Raw genomic sequence first — 17,398 nt, forward strand, 5'->3', positions numbered from 1 at the left:
ATAAAACCAAAGCCCACCAACCAACAGGGCGACATTCTCTCCTGACAGGCAGGAGTTCCTTAGCAGACATCCACCCTCTCCCCTGTGGAGGAGATTGTCTAAAAGCTCACAGGTGGGGACTGCAGTACTTGGGAGATGTTGGTGGGGGAGGAGGTCTACACAGGAGTGGGCACCTGAAGAGGCTCAGGAAGGGTCTTAGGTGATGTCATTGTGGTTAATCTGTCACCTCCTTAGGAGACAGCAAAGTTAGCTCAGGGCCTTTTTATTTAAGGTGTGGTCTGGGGCACTTTCCCTTCGAGTAAGAATCCTTTCCACCCTCAAAATTTAAAAAACAAAACTCTAAACGCGCTCTGACCCCGGGTAAAAATAAAACTCGGAATCCTTTCTTCCTGTGTTTAAATTTCTACGGAAAATCTGACCCGCGTGGCCGCCGCCCCTGCGCTTATATCTTTAAGGCGGAGCCGGCGCGCGGCCAAGTTCACGGCGCGCGGGCGCCCTCGGGACGGGCCAGGTGGCGGCAGCGCCCGGGAGGTCGCGAGGGAGGAGGGAGCGGCCACGTCCCGTCTGCGCCAGGCCAGCACCGCTTCTCCGTTGCAGACGCCACCGGGGCCGTGGATGGGGAGCGCGAGGCCACCATGAGGGTCCCCGAGAAGTACTCGACGCTCCCGGCGGAGGACCGCAGCGTCCACATCGTGAACATCTGCGCCATCGAGGACCTGGGTTACCTGCCGTCCGAGGGCACGGTGAGTTCGGGTGCTGCCACGGGCGACCTCTCCACCGCGCGCAAGGCTTTGGGGGTTCCCACCCACGCACGTGCGGCCCCGGAACGCGTTGCTGCCAGAACTAAGTGCACGCGACCGGCTATACTCTGCGCGTCCTTCCACTCGCGGAGCACTGTGCCAGGGGGTCCCCAGAGTGTCCCTGGGGTCTTTGCAGAACCCGGGGCAAGGTTTGCAGCGTCCCTGAGGACCCCCTCAGTGCTCTGCCCCGGGTCCCCAGAGTGTTCCTGGGGTCTCTGCAGCACATTGCCAGGGGTCTACAGAGTGTTCTGAGGTCTCGAGTGTCCTCGAACTACCCGCAGCGCCGGACCTGAGGTTTACAGTGTCCCCGAAGTACCCAAAGTGTCCCTGAGATCTTCACAACACACTGACTGGGATCCCCAGAGTGTGCACAGCGCCCAGCTCGGGGTTTGCAGTGTCCCCGGGGTCCCAAAATTGTCCCTCGAAGTCTTTGCTGTTCCTGGGGTCCCTAGAGTGTCCCAGGGTCCTCAAAGTGCCCGGCCCGGGGTTTCCAGTCTCCTGCGCATACAGCCCAAGCCTGGATGAGACCCTCCTTTCCAGGCCCTTAACCAGGAGCAGCAGGATGGGTGGGAGTAGGAGTCAAGGGTAAGGAGCAGGTGGCCCCCAAAGCGAGCGAGACCACTGCGCCGCCACCCGGTGGGGCTCGAGAGTCCTGAGACTCCACCTGCCTGTAGTGCTTAGGTCTCCAGCCCAACCCAACTGGCACATGCCACCCAGACTCAACCCAGAGATTACCTACCTCGATCTGGTCCCTCATCCCCTCCCAGCGTCCTGGGCACGGGTAGCAGGGCAGGGTGGAGCCAGTCAGTCACCTGGTTGGGGAACCCAGTACAGAGGTCCCCTCTACCATAACATTGTTCCTGGGGCCAGACCCAGCAGGTCACAGGGACCCCTGGTGGCACCGTGTGTGTGTGTGTGTGTGTGTGTGTGTGTGTGTGTGTGTGTGTGTGTGTTGGAAGGGGAGAGGCGGAGGAGGGGAGGGGAGGGGAGGGGAGGGGAGGGGAAGGGAATTTACCCCTGATGAGTTTGGTTTAAAGAACAAAGTTTCCCAGGGCCCGGGTGGGGGCGGGGCACTCCCAGCAGGGACCAAAGACCAAAGAGTTTTTTTCTCTTCCTGACCCCCCACTGCTACCCCCAATCTCTCAAGGTCCCTTTCTAGGCTAGAGGGAGGGAGCAAAGCTGTTCAACGCCTGGGCCTCTAGCCTGGGGCTGGAGTGGATGTCCCAGCTTGAGGGATTGCCCTGGCTTGTCCTAGCCTGAGGCTGGGAGCCTGAGGGCCTGGGTGAATACACCCAGAGGCCTGATGGGAGCTCAGGCTGTGGACAGACTTGCCAGTCCTAGAGTCTCAGCTGAAGGGCAGGTGGGTGGTATCAGAGTCCTGGGGAGCCTGGGCCAGGAGCAGCTATTGATGGACAGGAACTTTCCTGTCGAGTACAGGATAGAAACAACCTTAGGAACTCAGGGGGACATTTGAATAGAGCTGTGAGTTGAGCCTTGCTGGCCCCTGATGTCCCCTGGGCACCCAGAGAGAAGAAAGAGGGCCCTGCCCCTTCTGGAGCTTAAGGAGTTCAGATGGAATGCTCCTCTGTGTCTATGGCAGGACCAAAGGACAGGGGCCCAGTCTTGGCTAACTGCTTCTTAGCTTGCTAAACTCAAAACAATGAGGGCATGGTTGTGTGGTGGGGGTGGAGGTGGGGGTACTGTTAATACAATCTGGGAAACTGAGGCCCAGAGGGACAGGTGACTCCTTCTAAGTCACCCATCAGTTGAAAGACAGCTGAGGGAAACCATAACAAGCTTGCCCATGAATGGACATGGGTGGGTGGGGGGAGCTGCGGTAGCATCCGTGGGACCCAGAGGCGGGAACATGAGGACTCCAGTTAAAGGCAACGTGGTTGCCAAGGTAATAAAGAGGTGTTATTATAGAGGCGGCCCCATGGGAGGGGACTTGAGTATGAGCAAACAGAGTCTGAACAAATGACCCTAGGCACTGGCATTCCCAGCCAGAGACCTGTTACGTGCTCACACTTCATAGCTCCCAGTGCCCCAAAAACCAAAGCCATTGAGTTCTTGATCTCAAAGTCATCACAGTCCAGAACCACGTGGGCGAGCCCTGAGGAGGGCAGTGGCACACAGCTTTTCTGAGATGCTGATACAGTGTTGCTGGCTAGGAGGGCTGTAGCTCTGGGTCCATGCACAGGTCATTCTCAGGGGTCACGCTGCGGCTGTAACTCTGAAACCTGTGGTTCTGAGCGTCCCCATGCACTCCCTCCACCACCGTTAGTAATGGCAGAGTCACCCAGAATAGGAAGCCCAATGCTCTTGAAAGCCAGAGAGTGTGGGCCACACCTCCCTTCCCTAGAGGAACAGCCTTAGAAAAAAACCCTTAGGCCAGACTGCAGCTCCCAGACTATCCTCCTTACCACCTCCATTTCAAGGGAAAGGGGGCAGATCACCCATTGGTTCAGTCAGGAGGTAGGACAGAGAGCCTCTGGGAAGTCAGAGGCCAGGTGAACGGGACTGGTTTCTTTAAGTTCTCTATGCTGAGGCCAGGTGAATGGGGTTTTTTAATTTTCTCTGTGCTGATCTTTGAGTGCTTCAGTCTTTAACCCAAGTTCTCCACGGCCTGGGATACCCACACCCAGAAATACCTGCTGTGTGGGTGTCAGCCTGCCTGCTCAGACAAGGGCATAGACTACTTATCTGCCATCAGAGACTTCTGTTTATAGATTCCTGGACCAGCCCAGTGATCGGAAATGGATAGCTTGTGCTTATGGTTTATGAGTCAGGCATACACACAACACACACATACACACACACACACATACACATCTGGAATAAAAATGAAGTTTTACATTGATATTCCCTGGAGTTGGACATGGTGGCTTCAGATTGCAATCCAAGAGTTACAGAATCTGAGGCAGGAGACTTGCTGAGAGTTTGAGACCAGCCTGGGCTACAGAGTGAAAAAAACCCTATCTTAAAATCAACCAAAAGGCTCTGATGGTCTTCACCAGTCTGGAATCCAAGTCTCCTGACCAGAAGCAAGATCTCAGGTCTCTAATTTTATCTTTCTCATTTTTTTAAAAAGAAATTCCGAGATTTTTAGATTCCTTCAGAAGCATCCATATTTTGTCACAGACAATTTGAATTCAGCCTGTGCTCTGGGAACAGAGGTGGATGAAACACATTTAGGGTCCCAGCACATTTGGGGTGTGGGCATGGGGCCATGTCAATGCCTCCTGCTCTGCCCAGCAGCTGGTACCTCTCTTGTTTGTGGTGCCGGGACAGGATCTTTCTCTAAAAACTCCCCAGGGCAGTCAGTTCTTTCTGGGAGCACGTCCCCCAAACACCCAGGAGACAACCCCTGCAAGTGTCCCTCCCATTCTCTGTGGTCATAGCACATAGTGGTATCTAGACACAAGCTTCTGTTGTCCATTTGTGCATGAACACATACACACACACAGGCACACTCATCACACAACCACCCATCAGAGATCACTAAGAAACCCCTTGCCTTCCACAAAGGTGCCCCTTTTCTTAACCAGAGAAAGAGAGAACATTCAGAAGTTACAAATAAAGCCCGATCCACATCCTTTCTGCTGCAGTTTACATAGTGGCCTCTTTGCCCTGCTTTGCCCAGTGAAGGGACATGCAGAGTCATCCAGTGTCTCTGTACCTTCTGTGGGACTTACCATGTCTTCCTCCGTGTCTCCCCAGCCCACCACAGAACAGCTTCTCAGACCCTGGGAGCCCAAGCAGGGAGCCCATGTTGCCTCTCTAGAAGTTGCTACCCACAAACACTGAACAAAATGGCTTTTCCTCACTTTATAAAGCCAATACTTACATCGACAGCAGACGGTTTTCTCAGTATAACAGAACAAATTACCAAGGACCAGGCCCCCAGAGATGGCCACATGGGCGCTGGTGCCACATCTTGCTACCCACCCCCACTTGGTCAGTTTTAAAATCTGAACCTGACTCCCTACCACCTTTCTCTTATAGTTCCCTCTGACAGTAAGGTCCTTTTCCCTGTCCTACCTGCATGTGTGTAGGAGGAGGCATGTGTGGTGTATGTAGTGTGTGTGATGTATATGTATGCATGTGTGGTGTATGTAGTATGTGTGTATGTATATGTATGCATGTGTAGTGTATGTGGTGTATGTATATATGTGTGTGTGCCTGTGTGTGTGTGTGTGTGTGTGTGTGTGTGCATGTGTGGTGTATGTGATGTGTCCGTGTGTGTGTGTCTGTGTGTCTGTGGAGTCCCAGAGGTTGGTTATTGGGTGACTTCTCTCACTCCCCACTTTAATTTTTGGAGACAGTCTCTCCTTGAACCTGGAGCTTGCCAGTTCCTCTAGACTGTCTGGCCAGTGAGCCTGCCCCTGCTTCCCCAGTGCTATGTTTGCATGCATGCTGCACCCAGATGTTTCCATGAGTGCTGGGTGCCCGAACCCAGGTCCTCATTCTTGTTCTTTGTCTTTCTTCATGCACCAAGCGCCCAGTGAGAATGAAGCATCCCTGGGCACACAGGCCTGTGGTAGATACTTTATGGTGAGCACACTGAGTCCTTCTAACAGCACTGCCAGAGAAGTCCTGTCACATGAGGGAAGGCTTACTGACGTGTGTCTTAGGGAGGTGGAGCCACATCTTAGGGGCAGTCCACCAAACCATGGCTGATCAGGTCTCTGAGCACAGGCAAGATGAAACCCAGTTTGGCCCCCTGTGCTTTCCCCTAGGACCGGCAGACCCCTGTGGGAAGACCTAATAGGGCCATGGACACAGGAGGCAATTGCTCAAGTTGAATCTGACCCCTGCCTCACCTTGCAGACTCCTTGGTGGCTTCCTGGGTTCATTTCCCTGTGTGTCTCACAGGAAGGTTCTGTCTGTCCTTTTCTCTAAGTCTTGGCTATCCATCTTCTTCAATGGTAGTCATTGTTCTGGCTGTGGGTGCAGGTGTGTCAGGGCAGTCCTTGGTCTAGCCTCAGGGGCTCATGCTGAGGAGAATTAGAACTTCTTGGAAAGGTGGTCCACAGGAGACTAGCATGACACCTTGAATCCTAGACAAAGAAGCCAGAAAACCAGTTTGAAGAGGCTAAAGAAAGATGAAGAGAAGGAGGGAGGGAGGAAAAGGGAGGGGGAAGGGAGGAAGGAAAGACAATGTGCACGAAGGCAGGTAGGAGGGGCAGGGCGAGGGGAGGCAAGGTCCCAGCTTCAGGAATTACCAGGAACCCTGGCCAGCCTGATAGGATCCCAGGACTGTTTGGAAATGAGATGGAGACCTCTGGGCCTCTGGGGTGACCAGGATGCCAGTTAAAGCAGGTGTGCCCTCAGCGCCCACTGGTATGTGCCTATCTTGGCTCAGCACGGCCACACTGCCTAGTGTGGCCAGGGGCGCCTTGTCTTCCAGGGCTCCCTGCTGGGGCCTGGTTTATCTTCCCCTTTAAGGATTCTCTAGCAGCTAGTGCCCAGTGACTTTGCACTTCTCTGCCCTTCCTAAGATTCTGAGAAGGAACTGCCCTCCATCCCCAGCATGGAGCCTGGCTGACAGTCATGTCCCCCAGGCACCTGGCCCATCCAGAACCCTAATCAACCTGGCTAATCCTCCTGTCAGGAGGCGGCCCTACTGACCTTCCAGACTCCCAGTGTTCCCAGGCTTGGTTCTGGTCCAGCCCAGTTCAGGGCCTGCAAGAAACCACTGAGACCTCCCTGCCAGCCACTGCTTACCAAATTGCCTGGTGGCTCAGTAACTTTGTGGCAGAATGGAGGCACACTCCTGGTTACGTTCCTCATCGCTAAGTCAGAGCTAGAATCCTAAGGTCACTAGTGGGTGAGGATTTGGTACCCAGGGCATCAAGCTAGATACGGTGGCCTACCCTCTCTTCCATGTGTTAATCTCAGTTTCTTCCAAGCTAAGTGGATCTAGCAATAGTGCTCCCTCCATGTGTGGGACACTTGAAGACAGGGTGTCCCATTCTTAGAAAGTGTGTCACCATTTCTGTGAAGGGCAAAAATGCCTTGGGTGTGTGGACAGGATCCAAGACTATCCAGCCCCATACTGCCCCAGGAATGGGTCCTCTGTCCCTCTACAGAGACACATACTCACCTTAATGGCTGAGAACAGATGTTCATATTCCCATAAATTTAGCCCTTTATTGGGCCAGCGTGCCACTCCTGTTGTGACACTCTGGAGTGTCACTGCCTTGGTCTGGAGCTGTGGCTCAATGCATAGGCATACATGAAGCTGAGTTCTAGTCCCTGTTCCGCATAAAACATGCTGATGTTACACATGCCCCAACTGTAGCACCAGGAAGGCAGAGGCAGGAAAATCTGAAATTTAAGGTCATCCTTAGCTATATAACAAGTTCTAGGTCAGCCTGGGCTACAGGAGACATTGCCTCAAAAGAACCAAATAAAATAAAAACAAAATCCAGCCAGCCTGAGCCTTCCTGGGGCCACACAGCTATGGGGGTGTCTCTGGCCTATAGGCATCCAGATGGTATCACTCAAAGAGAACAGGGAGAAACTCCTCAGGGGCACTCTGATATATCCATACTGTTCAGGGTCCTGTGGAGCTCACCAGGATGGATGAAACCCCAGTCACCATGGAGGAAGTAGGTTGACCCCTTCCAGTCTCTTGCAGCTATGGGTGCTTGGGTGGACCACAGGCCCTACTGTCTCTAGGAGATGTAATCCTGAAGTAAGGATGCTTGTCATGACCCCTCCCCCCAGCCCTGCTCAAGAACCCCCTCACCCCTCCTTCCATTGCTCTGGCCTAGATACAGCTCCACTCTGCCTCCCCTCTCTCCCTTGTTCCCTTCATAGCCCACTGTGCCTCAGAGCATGGTGTTGTTCTTCTGAGGAAATACATGGCCCTTCAGAGTCACCTGGTAGTAGGGGACATCTTGAGGTTCTGGGTGGCCACACTGGGGGCAGTGGGCAGTGGCTTCCTGACTGCTGGCGTGTCAGGGTCCAGGTGGGGTCAAGGCCAGGCCCTTGGGTACTGGTGGAGTATAAGCCTCTGGCATGGGCAGGGTGCAATAAAACAGCTTAGGGTGCAGAGGTGACTTGAGTGAGTGGAGAATCCTGTGACTGGGGCTAGAGTGACAGGTGTCCGGAGAAGGGAGCAGAACCCAGCTGGCTAATATCAGGAAAGACATGTCTTCCAGTACTATGCAGGGGAAACTGAGGCCATGGATCCCCTCCCAGCTTTGGATCATTTGGTATGGGAAGGGTTCCAGGAGGAGGTATCCTAACTGTGGTGCCAGAAGGGACTTGTAGAGAGCTATAGTTGTTGGCCGTTGTGTTGGGCCTCACAGGGCACCAGGAAGATCTAGCTGGTGATGTCCTCCCCACCGCTCTGCTCAGGACCAGGAGCTGGCAGAGGGGGAAGGGGGAGGGGGGAGGGGCAGTGTGCTGCTAAACTCTGAGAAATAAACTGCTGGAATCAGGTGTTCAGGCTGGGCTGAAGCCAGCTCTGGAGACAGCTGGCAGTTCCTCAGACTGTGTCCCAGTCTGAATCATGCCTGGGTCTCAGTCCTCATCCCTCCATGCCAGAACCCAACACGAGGATTGGGTTTCTGAAGATCCTGGCTGAGTGAACAAGAGCTTCACACATTTAAGCTCCGATCATCCAACTGGCTAGTGGCCCCGAAGGCATCGTCGTGCTGCCTGGATGCTGACTGCCAGAGGTAGACACTGTGCCTGCAGATAACTGAATTCAGCTCTGCCCTGCCTCGGGCTCTGCCCTATGCACATGGACTGCTTCCTTCCCGGGGCTCTCACTTCAGGGGTCTTACAGCAGATTTTTGCCAGGAGTCAGACAGGACCTCCCAAAGATCAGGAGGCCCTGTTGGTAACCAGGCACAGCTTGGCATCTTCAAGGGAGACAAAGGCCTCCTTCTAGAGTGTGGACCCCCAAACAGGCCAGTCATTGCATCCCCTACATATGTCAGCCCATGGAACTGGGTTTGGCTCCCAGTGGACATTTATAGAGGTGGCTGTCCCTTGGTATAGTACAGTCGTGGTTCCAGATCCCTCAAATACTGAAACTCACATATGTTCAAGTCTCATATACTGTAGTACAGTAGGGCTGGGGGTGGCTTGCCACAGCATAAATACCTGAGCTTGGATTCTCAGCACCTGCGTTTAAAAGCTGGGCATGAGGACGGACAGACTTACAATCCCCACACTGTGGAGGTACAGACAAGAGGGATGCTGAGCTCACTGGCCAACCAGCAGTGGGAGATTGGGGTTCAGTGGGAGACCCTGTCTCAAAAAACCAGGAAGACAGGCTGAAGAGACAGCTCGGTGGTTAAAAGACCTGTGGGCTCTGTGCCCAGCATTCAGGTGGAGGATCACAGCTATCTGTAACCCAGTTTCAGGGGATCCAGAGCCCCCTTCTGGCTTCCACAGACACTGCACGCTCATGGTACACATAGCTACTTTCAGGCAAGCACTCATACACATGAAAATAAACCTTAAAAAAGAGAAATGAATCCAAGGGAGACTCTTGTCAACTGACAACTTCTGACCACATGTACAAGTACAGGGCTGTACACACACACAGGAAAAGGGAAAATAATTAATATGCTGGTGTGTTTGCCTTGAGCGCACAGCTTAATGAGGAGGAAGTGGATGCAGGCATGAATAAGCATGTTGTATCAGAGATTATATCTGTCTCCATCAAGTGGGACTATGAACCCTGGCGTGTTTGTTGAGTGACTGGGAACATGGGTGAGTGCGGTACCCAGCTTGAAGCATGTTACCAGGAGGCCCCCGGAGAACCGCTCCAGACTGACTGCATCTCTCTTTCTCACCTCACAGCTGCTCAACTCTCTGTCCGTGGACCCTGACGCCGAATGCAAGTACGGCCTATACTTCAGGGATGGCAAACGCAAGGTGGACTACATCTTGGTGTACCATCACAAGAGAGCCTCAGGTAGCAGGACTCTGGCCAGGAGGGGACTACAAAATGACATGGTCCTGGGGACCCGCAGCGTCAGGCAGGACCAGCCCCTTCCTGGGAAGGGGAGCCCCGTGGATGCAGGCTCACCGGAAGCCCCTATGGATTACCATGAAGATGACAAGCGCTTCAGACGGGAGGAGTATGAGGGCAACCTGCTGGAGGCAGGCCTGGAGCTGGAGCATGATGAGGAGGTGAGTGTGACTTTATGTGTGGGACGCCAGGTGGACATGGGCTGGGCAGGTCTGTTTGCAGAAGAGGGGCGGGCAGGCCACCTTTAGCTCTGCTCTTGTGTCCTTAGTGGGCTAGAAATGGCTTCTAAACAGTTCTGGGAAGTCCCAAGCCAGCCTCCTCTTCCAGCAACTGCATCTGCCTGGGGCAGAGCGAGCCAGTGGCTGTGACCTTGAGGTCAGACCATTTCCTGCCTCTGCTCAGTGCCCGGCATGGGAAGATTTGCTGGGTCAGAGGTGCAGAGTGTGGAGCTGCTCTGGAGGGGGGTTCTCCTGGATGTCAGCCTTCTCTGAGCCTCAGTTTCTCAACTTGGGAAGAAGAGATTGGATTGGTCTGTAGAATCTTGGGGTCTGTGCTCTGAAACCCCCATCTCTGTAACATTGCGTTCAGGAAGTCTAGAAGTTTTCCTAAGGTTCTGGAAAGAACAAAGGATCTACTGTCTCTGGCAGCCACAGAGAGTGGCTCAAGTCATTGCAGCTTTTAACCAATCAGCCAATTGCTGTGTGCTTCCTGGCTGACATCTTACCCTCTCCCTGGACAAGAGTGTGTGGGGAAAGGCCCCTGCTCTGTAAGTGAAATGGGCACATGGAATCCCAGTGTTCAGACTAGCAGGAGGATTGAGAGTTCAAGTCCAGCCTGGGCTACATAGCAAGAAACTGTTTAAAAATTAAAAGGAGGGACTGGAGAGACTGCTCAGTTGCTAAGGAGCTTGCCTTGCACGCTCAAGGACTTGAATGTGGTCACCAGAACCTACAAGGCCAGGCATGGTGGACACACTTGTAATCCCAGACCCAAGGATGGAGATTACCTGAGGAATTTGCCCTCTGACCTACACACACACACACACACACACACTGAGAATATTATCCAGTGTAACTCAGTCTCAGTATCATCTGCCTTTTTTGGGTTGGCTTACTCTAAAGCTGGCAGCTAGAACCTGGGTGTTGCAGATCCTCTGTGACTTCTGTCACTTTGAGCAGAGCTGTGTCAGGCTTTCTCCATGTCCACTCAGGCCACTGGGGGCTTTTGGAACACACTGTTGCCATGCAGAATTTATTGTGCACGTCGTTTTATTCCTGGAGGAAGGAGAGGGTCTTTCAAAGGCTGCGGGTCTGCCTCCAGCTGCGACATCCAGTGCTCACTATGAACTCCATAGCTGTGTCTGTGTGTTCCTCTTTATATCTGAGAAGTTCTTTCCTGGAATGATCTGGAACTCCAGGTGTGGGCCCTCTGACATTGGGTGACTCAGACTGACCTATCAGACCTCAACTTCTGACCTAGCCCTTCTGAACAGAAGGCCTCAGTTTCCCCATCTGGAGAACAGAGATAGCAACAACCTTTACTCATTGTTGGGCACGGAGCACATCGTTGTTGGCTGTTTGCTGCTATGTCTAAGCCAGGCATGAGGCCTTAGCACCTGAGAGAGGATAAGATGGGGTATAGTGAGGAAGCTGAGGGCAGCCTCGGCTAAAGCAAAACAAATAAAAGCAAGGAGGAAGAGAGGGAGGGAAGGGGAGGGAAGAAAGGGGTTTTAGTATGTGACAGCTTCTCTCTTTGCAATGAAAAGCAAATGGGGGGTGCTGACTCTTGTATAGAAGACCTAGTTTTGTCCCTAAATGACCCCCAATTTCACAGACAATTTAGCTCTTGAGCTGAATAAGCCTTTGCAGCCGTTGGTTTGACCCCTTTGAGAAACAAAATATGAGGTGCTGGAGAGACGTCTCAGACGGCCGAGAGCACTGGCTGCTCTTGCACAGGACCTAGGTTCAGTTTCTAGCATCCACATGGCAGCTCACAACCATCTGTAACTCCAGTCTCAAGGGACCTGACGCCCTCTTCTGGCCTTCACAGGCTCCTGCACACGCATGGTGCACAGACATACATGTAGGCAAATACACACATAAAATTTAAAAAAAAAATGAAAAAGTAAAAAATGAGATATGGGATTGGGTGGAGCTCAGCTGTAGAGAACTTGTCTGGTATACCTGAAGGCTGGACTCAGTCCCTAGCACAAAAAGAAAAGGAGGGGTGGGGATGAGACCATGCTGAGACCAAGTATATGAGGTAGTCTAAGTTTTCTGACATGTGTGTATATGTGCATGTATGTATGTGCATGTGTGTGTGCATGTACACATGCATGTGTATGAATGTGTGCTCTTGTACATGTGTGTGTGCACATGCATGTGTGTGCATATGTGTGCAGAAGACAGCCTCAGGTGTTGGTCCTGTTGGCAGCAGATCCTCTCTCAGGCTGACTTGTGTCTCTGCTCCTGCCTTGCTGTAAGAGTGCCAGGGCTCTAGATGCATGACACTGTGCTCACCTTTACATGTGTTCAGGGGATTTGAACTCGGGTCTTCAAACTCACAAACCAAGGGCTTTGTGCACTTAACTATCTCCCAGCCACCCTGCCCCTCCACCCACCCTCCCCCCTCCATTTATGAGAACAGGCTTTCTCTCTTAGCCTGGGCTTGCCATTACAGCTAGACTTTCAAACCAGCAAAGCCCCAGGATCCACAGGTCTCTGCCTGTCTGCACCAGGGTTACAGGTGCACACCACCACACCCAGTTTCTGTGAACTGAGCCTGAGTCCTCCCAGTTTCCAGTTCAAGCTTCCTAGGCAATGACACTGAGTGGTCTCCCTGCAGAGCCCTGAGGTCATCCTCTGGTCCCAGCGGCCTGCTGGTAGCTGCAGGACTACAGGGCTGGCAGCCATAATTAGCAGATACTCCCTGTCCCCCTGGGTGGAGCAGAAGTTGGGTCTGGATGGGCTGTTTGGGCACGAGTAGCAGGCAGAGGTATGAGTGGCCTCTGGCTGCTGAGATTAACAAGCAGGGCCAGCCTAGCAAGGTCAGGCCTGTTTGGGGGTGAAGAGCTAATGAGCCTTCCGGGGTGTGCTCAGATTACAGGGAGCCTAAGGGCTGGCAGAGTGTGAAATGAGGATAGCCTAGAGCAGGATCCCCCAATGTCTTCTATGGGTAGGGCATTTCCAGATCCCAGTAAGCACCCCAATACTCCATGCCCTCCCACACCCTATACTTGTGAATCAGAGGTGGTCTCCCAATCTCGGCACCGTGGCATCTGACCTTTAGCGGTATCCCTGGGCTCTGCTGGACTGATGGTAACTCTCAAGTCCTGAAAACTAAAACTGTCTGTCCCTGTGATGTTACTGAACGTGCTTGGGGCCCTAAATTACCACCAGCCAAGGAACCTCTGTTTCCAAGGCTGGATGGAAAGATGAATAATGACCTTGAAGGAGATGAGGCCTCCTGTGCATGACACTAGCCTCATGAGCTGGCTGCGCTGAAACAGCACTGCAGAGGTCTCCAGCTAGGCTTCCTACAGGCAGCTGAAGAGTGGGTATACACTGCACTGCTTGTGATGGTACCAAAGTTGGGGTCATAGTCTGTGCCCAGAAAGAGGGCCACATTAGATGTGACCACATTAGATAAATATTCCCCACCCTCACCCCCACCCCCACCCCCATCTGTCTAAGGGAGGTAGATGTTTCTAGCCCTGGCTGTTCTAGAACTGGCTATGTAGAGCAGGCTGATTTCAAACTCCCAGAGAACCTCTTACCTCTGTCTCTGCTTCCTCATGCTGGATTAAAGACATAATGCTAACACTCTGGGGATGGATTTTTCTGCTTTTTGCTATTAGGTTGACTGTTTCAAACTGGCTTCTTGAGTATGGGTTGGCAGAATTTGACTGGGAGCCGTGGCCTGGAGCCCCTTGCAGACCTGGGAGCCCCTCTATGCTTTCTGTCTCACTGAGGCCAACTTATTCTCTCAAGGTATTCAGAATGATGTGTGGCCTGTGGCATTGCCACTGTGCAGGGGAGCAGCTCTTAATGACTAGGTGACAAGTAAGCACAGGTGGGTGGGTGACTTAAGACAGCAGAAATTGCATTCTTACATTCTGGAAGCCACAGGTTGGACATCAGGATGTGGGCAGAGCTGTTACCCTGGCCTCTTATGCTGCAGCCCATATGTCCCCTCCTGGTCTTCATAGTCTCTCTGTTTAGGGCCCACTCTACCCCATTTCAGCTTTATCTCAGCCTGCTTACATCTGCAAAGACCCTCTCTCCAAATCAGGGCACACCCATGGGTCTAAGGAGTGGCAGTTGAGCAGTTGTTGAGGGAATGTGGCCCATTAAACCACCTCACGAATAAAACTTTGCTCTCAAGTGGAGACAAGGCAGGGTGGCAAGTGGGCTTCAGTGCTTGGAGTAGAGGAGTGGGGCTCACATCCGATGCAAGGTAGGCTAGCAGTCTCGCCTAGGAACAGGTCTGCCTTGGCTGGGCTGTCCTGCCTTCCCATGGGGCCACAATGCACCCTGTACACCCACAGGCTTGTGCAAGCACAGGCTCTGATTCAGTAGTCCCAGGGTTCTAGACTATCCCTTGAGCAGTAAAGGAGGGTACTTGTCTCTCTGGAAGCATCCCCAGAAAAGGGCTTTCAACATCCAGGAATGCCCCTGCCCACTGCTCAATGCCCAGAGGTAGCCCCAGTATGACTATAGAACTCATAGAGTGACAGGCCCCCACCCACCCACCCAGAGAAATCCAAGATGCCTTAGAGAGCCAAGGTGGATAGGATGCTTTGCCCCACAGGGGTCTGCCCTTGAGGGGCCAGGAAGCCCTAGATGAACTGTGTGGCAAAAGGTCTTGTCATGAGGCAGAGGTCTTAAGACCCGTTCTCTTCCCTCTGTATCTTTTTTCTTTCTCTCACCTCCTCTCTCTCCCGTTTTCTTTTTCTTTCTTCTATCTTTGTTCCTTCCTAGCTCCCTCTTTGTCTATACTTCTCTCTGCTTCCCTCTATCCCTCCCCCATCCCCTTCTCTCCCTCTTCCTCCTCCCCCATTTCCTCCCCCTTCCTTGTTTCTCTCTCTCACTCACACCCCCCACCTCTCTCCCCATGGGATCAGCTTCCAGGGTTCCCATTAAAGAGACAAGAGAAATTTGTGACCAGTGTGTTTTCCTCCAAGAAAATCCATTAGCATTTTTGAAGCGGAGCCTTAAAGCCTGCTAGGCATTATTTATGCCTTCAGGGTCATTGCTAAGAACACCACAGGCTTAAGCCCTGGCTGTGTCTACTGGGGGGGTGGCTGGGGCCGGCACAGCCCTGACACTGCACTTGACCCTGGCTTTGGCAGATTCCCCTAAGTCAGTGGACACAGAACCCCTCCAGTGCCTGTTTGATCTCATGCCGCTGTGCTGAATTCATGCCAAGATGGGGTGAAACACAGCCTGTGGAAGACACAGCCTCTGAAATGGGGGGCTGTCACTCTGTGAGTGCTACAGTCACACTGGGGCCACCTCTAGGGAGTGAGCAGTGCATAAGGACATTCCTGGATGTTGGGAGCCCTTTATGGGGGATGCGTCCAGGGAGTCACTTCAGATGTCTCCATGCAAATGCAGAATCAGAACTCATGTCCATGAGGAGAAGGATAGAGAAGGGTCTCTTTGCCTGTGGACACCCCCTCCCACCCTCTGCAAGGTGACTGGGGAAGTTGGAGGGCAGGGTTGCCATGGTCCCAGGGTATGGGTAGGGACAGGAATATCCATTTCCTGCCATCTCCAGTGCTTGCAGGCAATTCTAGAGCTCAGTGATGTGTGCGGGCGATGGAGGCTCGCAGTCCTGGGCTCCTTCATGAGACGAGGCTGTTGGTCCTAACTTAAGGGGTCTTGTGTCTCCTCCTATCCCTTCAGAAACCAGTCCATGGGGTTCATAGGCCTGGAAGCAAGCTGCCTCCAGGCCACCCCTGTGGGTTACCTGGCACAGATCAATCAACTTACCTCTTATCCTATCCCTGGGCCCCATGCTGCAGCTCTGTCTAGAAAGCCAACTAAAGACCCCTGGCTTCGAGCTGCTCCCCCTGATGTGTGCAGCGCTCCCATCTCTTCCCAGGGAGAACTGGCCTCTCAGTGCTGCAATGCTGAGATCCAGGCTGAATAGAGCCCTAACTCCCAATTCTCTTGCCATGGGGCTCTTCCTTCGGTTCCTGAAGCCTTTAGCCTGTGGCACGACTCTGAGGCTCAAAGCAGCACTGACTGCTGTCCCTTCTAGCCTGCTTTGTTATACAGAAATATACTTCTGTGGTCCTGAACGAACTATAACACACACACTCTGTGTGTGTGTGTGTGTGTGTGTGTGTGTGTGTGTGTGTGTAGTCATGTTTGTGTGCATGCATGCATATGAAGGCCAGAAGACAACTTTAGCTGTCATGCCTCAGGTGCTTTCCCCCTTGCTCTTTGACACAGGGTCTCCTGTTGGCTAGCTGGTTAGGCCCCCAGGGATCCTTTTGCCTCTGCTTCCCCAGCAGTGGGCTTACAAGGGGTCAGCCGCCATTCTCCACAATATGGGTTCCAAGAATCAAACTCAGGTCCTCCAGCATTCTTGCAAGCACTTTCCTGACGGAGTCTCCCCGGTCCTTCCCACCTGACTGTACAGCTAGCTCACCCTAGGCTAGGGGAGGCAGATGGCTTCAGGTGAACCCAGTCCTACTGTGGCTGCCCTGTGAGGTCCTCTCTGTAGCCAAGCCTGCAGGAGTCTGCGAGGAACTCTGCGGTGGCAGCTGTTGGTTGGAAAGCTTGAGGTAGGCCACAGACCAGAAGCACACCAGGGAAGTAAGAAAATGTCCTCAAGCCTTTTCGGATACCTCCGGCCCACACCCATCCTCTAATCCCGCTTTCTTTGGGGCTTCTGTTTGCCAACACCATGTCAAGACTCTAGTTCTCAGTACGAGTCTTTTAATTTCTAGACGTTCTGTTTGGTTCTTCCCCAAGTTGGCTGTGTCATTTTTTAATAGTTTCCTGTCCTTTCCAGGCCTTCCTGTTTGAAGTTTATGTCTGTAATTGAGGTGAGCAGGGCTGACCTGTCTGTCATCCATCTAATGAGCTCACGCTCTCCAGCCAAGAGCACTGGCTTCTGTCTCTGTCACTTGTTGGTTCTCCCTGGCCGTGTCCCTGGGTTCTTTAAACCCGGTGAGCACAGCTGGTTTTATGCCCATCCAGGACCTCCTGAAACCCCGTAGCTTTCCCAGGGCTTGGGCTAACTGCCCCAAGGCCACAGTGACAGCTGAAGCCACCACATCTCTGTGGGTATCCTTACTCCTCGTCAGTCCTCCTCTCTCCCTCAGTTTGATGGCATCTGCCCACTCCTGGGTTTAAGTCCTCCTGTACCCTCAAGCTCTCCAGCAGACACCAACCTACTGCCCTGGGGTCAGACCACGTTCCTTTGTGGAAAGGGGACCTAGTCCTCATGGGAAGGTATCTAGCCTGTTCCTTCTCACCAAGCCATTGAAGCCAGTTCAAGCCAGGCCTGGTCACCACCACAAGGTGGATGCCACTACCCTCTGAAGACATGGTTGTAGTGTCCTCTCTGGGTCTGCATTTGTTGTCAT

General features: G+C 53.0%; 1 protein-coding gene across 5 annotated transcripts in view; it reads left to right on the plus strand.

The window, feature by feature from the left end:
- The window catches only part of Ano1 (anoctamin 1), a 153,252-nt gene that overhangs the window by 61,198 nt on the left and 74,656 nt on the right, over nucleotides 1-17,398 (plus strand). For 4 of the 5 annotated variants that reach the window (XM_052194265.1, XM_052194270.1, XM_052194276.1 and 1 more), the window contains exons 2-3: nucleotides 598-743; nucleotides 9,627-9,959. In XM_052194265.1, coding sequence (XP_052050225.1) covers nucleotides 598-743; nucleotides 9,627-9,959 — 479 coding nt within the window. Of the gene's footprint in view, nucleotides 1-94; nucleotides 113-597; nucleotides 744-9,626; nucleotides 9,960-17,398 lie in introns of those variants that run through there. The other variant, XM_052194289.1, reaches the window with a different exon arrangement.

This window comes from Apodemus sylvaticus, chromosome 1, assembly GCF_947179515.1.
Source record: "Apodemus sylvaticus chromosome 1, mApoSyl1.1, whole genome shotgun sequence".
Taxonomy (NCBI): Eukaryota; Metazoa; Chordata; class Mammalia; order Rodentia; family Muridae; genus Apodemus; species Apodemus sylvaticus.